Source organism: Tribolium castaneum, chromosome 10, assembly GCF_031307605.1.
Source record: "Tribolium castaneum strain GA2 chromosome 10, icTriCast1.1, whole genome shotgun sequence".
Taxonomy (NCBI): domain Eukaryota; kingdom Metazoa; phylum Arthropoda; class Insecta; order Coleoptera; family Tenebrionidae; genus Tribolium; species Tribolium castaneum.
Window position 1 is genome coordinate 8,654,804 of NC_087403.1, and position 4,566 is coordinate 8,659,369.

Here is a 4,566-nt window from a genome sequence, read left to right on the forward strand (position 1 = left end):
TCGTTGCGCTCACTTGTTTTGGCAAACATTATGCTCGTTGAACAATGACAGACTTTGACAACCGATTTATGTCATGCAAATATCAATCTTTTCATCAGATTTGAGAAACGCTGATTTTTTTTACATATTTTTTCAAACACTTAAGTTTCTTAGAACACTATAAACTATATTTTTATTTGTAAAAAAAAACATTTAACGTATTCAGCATTTAACGTTTTTGTCTAAAACTTAACTCACTCTATGGTCAAACAAAAAAATACATTACTTCAAAACAAATTGTCCTAAATTAGAAACGAAAATAGTTTAAATTGAAATTTATTGAACAAAAGAATAACTCAAACAGTAGGTACGTGTATCACAATATCCCTTAATCCAGTTTCGTCCCTTTTTTCTTAGCTTCAGCGACGGTTTCAAACTTCAAATCTTCGTTAAGTTTCTTAGCTAAGAAGTACAATTCGGCGAGTGCTATAGTTAACGCACAAATAATCCCTAAAAGCAGTCTAAATCCAAAATCCAGACTTCCTAGCAGCAATTCCAACCCAATGAATCCAAACGCAAATCCAGCAAGGACTGAGATAATGAACTGACCAATAGCAATCAAGTGGCGATTCATTTGTTTCACTAAAACGCACAAAATCAGTCAACAGTTATTAAAATTGGAAACTTACTTTGGTACGAAATTGTGTCTTCTGGATGCTTTCGCCTCACATTATCAACGTTTTTTGTCATGTTGTTGTAAGCTTTATTTTGCTGTGAGGCTCTCAATCGTTCACAACGTTTTTCTAGTTCTGCATTGCGTGGTATTTCACTGTTTTTGGGCAAAATAATCTCTGAACCTTCAAGAAGTATGTGAAGGTATTTCTTGTCTGCTTTACCCTCATTTTCTTTTTGGATGTAATCGTACAACCAATGCAGATCTTGCAAATTCAAGAGCTTATCATTCTTGTGAATTATTGCTTCTTCGGATAAAGGCAACTTTGTAATGTCAATTTTAGAATTGAGTTTTAGCGATTTTATAAACTGGCGATCTTCTCCAGTTAACAAATATTTAAAATCTGCTGGTTTACTATTCGAATCTTGCTTCACTTTGTTTTTGTAAAGAATGTTAGCTACACCTAATGGAATATCGGGAGACACTTTCAAAGTGCTTATGAAGTCACAGAGTGACTTTGATGGTTTTATATGAATAGAAGGGTTGGTTATTGGTCCAGTGTTCATCGTTTTAAAGACGTAATTTCTTTTCCAATTCCAAATAGATCTTCTGAAGGTTTTCCTCCTTACTTTCGGTCAGGGAATTGATTTCGGAGTATGTTGTGGTAATATAGTCCATAAAACTTTCCCAATCCTCTTTTCTCTGTTGCTTAGCTGCCTCCAAATGATCACACTGAAAAACAGTCAAATAAAAAAATATACAAGGTGGGTCAAAAGTATTTTTTACTTTCTAGTTTTTTTTTTCATTTTATTTTTAAATGACAGGAAATGTTTTCTTCAAATTTATATATACTGTTGCTAAGGCCCGATATTTTTTTCATGCGATTTGAACTTAAAATTTTATTTAAAGAAAAATAAATCAATTGAGTTTTTAACCCGTTTAAACTGTTACAAATATTTAATACAATATAAAAACTCGTCTTTGAGGTAGTGATTTATCTCAGGAATGACATCCAATTATAAACAATCGATTTTATTATTTTTTCTAAAAACTGAGTTTCAAATTTGTGTATTCGCACGGCGGCTTGCACAGTATGCTCAGTATCGTTCTACCCTAAATACTTGTTTTTGATAGCACACTTCTTATTTTGTTGGTAATAATAAAAAATAAGTTAAATATAAAAAAATATAATGTCACGCATCCTTTTGATAAAGGGCAACCGTTTTTTGATTTTATTTTTTCAGACAATTAGCATGAAAACGTTCCTATAAAATAAAGCTACAACAGGAAAATAAAGCACCTTTTGTAAAATTATCTACAACTTTGTTTTAAAATTTTTTCACTTTATTTTTTATACTTACCAGAATGGTAAAGGAGTGTACTAAAAACCGTAAACAAAAGTGTCGGTTACCCTTTAAAAAATTTAAACATTTCACCACAAATTTTGAAATAATGTCAAATAAAAATTATAAAAATACAATCGACCGATTCGAGGAATTTTTGGAGAATAAACCATAACACAAATATGAATTTTATGCGTTACTTTAAACTCACTTTGTATAGTCATTTTGATTATAAGACATTGTAGAAAAATTTTGAAAACATTCAGATGTATAGAAAAAAGTTTTTAAAGTATTTAATAGCAAACACTGATTTCTGTGTGATTACAAGTTTTTTTAGATGCAGAAAAATAGACTTCTTTGAACTTGCTTAAAAGACTATTTAATTTTACATACAGGCTGATTCTTTTAAGGCCTACATTACAAACTTTTTAACTTCTGGTGTAGCTTTGAAATTTTGGATACGATCCAAATCGACCATTATGAGTTCAACTAAATTATTTTCAAGATGGTTGAACTTCCGAAACTATTAACCACTTATTTTATTGCATTTTTGAATTCGCCTTTTGAAACTAAGTAAAATGTACCCTAATTGTTAGTACTTATTTGTCATAGTTTTTAAAGTATGTCATTTTTTTTTGTTAAAAAAGTATCACAGCCCTTGAACTCTTTACAATAGGTGAACAATTCTTTTTGAAACTTCGTTTATCGAATGCAAAAAAACTATTCACTTATAGCAAACGGTTCAAGGACTGTCATATTTTAAATAAACCCTTGCAAATGAAAATTTTAACAAAAAAATTAACATATGTCAACAACTATGACAGACAAGTACCAACAACTTAAGTAGATTTTACTCAGTTTGAGAAGGTGAATTCAATAAAGCAATAAAAACGTTTGGCTATTATTTAAAATTTCAAAGTTGGCACCAATTCTGAAAGTTCAACCATTTTGAAAATAATTTAGTTGAACTCGGAATGGTCAATTTGGATTGTATACAAAATTTTAAAACTCTAGTTTTATTAAAAATTAAAAAGTTTCTAATGTAGGCTCTAAAATAATCACCCTGTATATGTAAAAAGTACACATTTAATTTTAAATTTAATATTTAATTTATGTGTAAAATACAGAATAATAGAAGAAAAACATGACATAAATAATAAATTTATATCAAAAAGGGAAATTAAACAAAATATAATTAAAAAAATTCCTTATTTTATACTACATACCGGGTGATCGGTTTCAAATCAGAACACTCATAAAAAGATTATCTTTGACATTTAAAAGCGATCACCCCATATATTATTTAAATCGCAATAGATTTTGACATAAACTAAACAAATTATTAATCTAAATTCTATAACACATGTACTTGCCATAAAAGTCTATTAGTAACAGTCATAATAGTTTCAATATTCGGTCTCTTACTGGGTTTATAAGCTTCAATTTGAATAAAATTTCACGAAAACAGACACTAATTGTATGTTCTTTGAATGTATTTTTTGCATTAAGTCTCTGAGTGTTTTTTATTTAGTTTCTTTGTCGTTTTTGGCTACTTTTCCCAGTCCACTTTAAATTCAAACTCAAAAAAATCGAGACTTGCTGTCTTGTCAATGAAAATCAGAAAATTTTATTAAAGCTCTCAGCTTTGCTTCGAGCTTTAATATTAGAACACGCGTATAATGCAAGTAACTATTACTTCTAGTGTTGCGAATTTGAAATGTTTAAAATAGTTGGTAAAATCAATGTCAATTTTTTATCTTTAATTCTATTTCGTATGAACGCGAACGAAGGGCCCAGCTTTTCTAGGCAATGTAGCTTTAGCAAAGAAGCCTTATGAACGTAAAAATTTTAGTTTTTTTACGTTAAATTGTTAACTAACCTCTTTGAATTTGTTTTCCAACTCAGCAAAGCAGCTGCACACACTTAACGCTTGTTGCAATTCGTTGTTAGTTTGAGGTAGCACTTGATCAACAGTCTGCTTGAAGCGACCAATCTCGGTGTCTTTAATATCGGTGATGTTTTCTATAACTTTGAACAAATTATCCACTTCTGTTTCACCCCTTTTGAGCTGCGAAACAAATGACACAAAGTAGGGCACATAACCTCAAACTCCCAAATAATTACCTCGAATTCCTGTAACGTGAAATGAATTTCTCCGCATAGAAAGCTCTTGTGGTCAAACAGTCGATTCCAAATTGTTCCAATATCTGAAAGTTGTGGAAACATTTGATAATTTTGGTTTTTCTGATGTTTATACCGCACCCTTTGAAATGTCAGACATTTTCAGTTTGATCATATGATCGGGGTGTAGTTGACAAACTTACAGCTTGCGTTTTATTGGTTGCCGACCTAAATCCTCTGATATGACGTCAATTATAAAAAAATAGTGTTTCTGTATTAATTAGAGATAAAATGATTGAAAACAGGATGCTACTTTTCGATTTTTGATTTATTTTGTTTTGTTTTGAATGAGGATGAGTCAGAGTTGGTTGTGCGCCTGTAGCAAAAGTCCCCAGATTGGTAAAATGTAAATCCCCAGATGGTGGTGTTGTGATGTACAACAGTTGGCAT

The 4,566-nt window shown here is 30.5% G+C and overlaps 2 protein-coding genes across 2 annotated transcripts; both read right to left on the reverse strand.

The window, feature by feature from the left end:
- Nucleotides 1-299: 299 nt before the first annotated feature.
- On the reverse strand, nt 300-1,218 carry LOC103314516 (uncharacterized protein). Its single transcript, XM_008200805.3, has 2 exons — nt 669-1,218; nt 300-621 (listed from the first exon to the last, which is right to left on the reverse strand). Exons 1-2 carry the CDS (start codon nt 1,216-1,218, stop codon nt 368-370), a joined length of 804 nt encoding a protein of 267 aa, XP_008199027.1. The 3' UTR covers nt 300-367.
- Nucleotides 1,158-4,388, reverse strand: LOC656791 (biogenesis of lysosome-related organelles complex 1 subunit 5-like). Its single transcript, XM_008200806.3, has 4 exons — nt 4,258-4,388; nt 4,120-4,202; nt 3,875-4,063; nt 1,158-1,384 (listed from the first exon to the last, which is right to left on the reverse strand). Exons 1-4 carry the CDS (start codon nt 4,289-4,291, stop codon nt 1,223-1,225), a joined length of 468 nt encoding a protein of 155 aa, XP_008199028.1. The 5' UTR covers nt 4,292-4,388; the 3' UTR covers nt 1,158-1,222.
- Nucleotides 4,389-4,566: the final 178 nt, after the last annotated feature.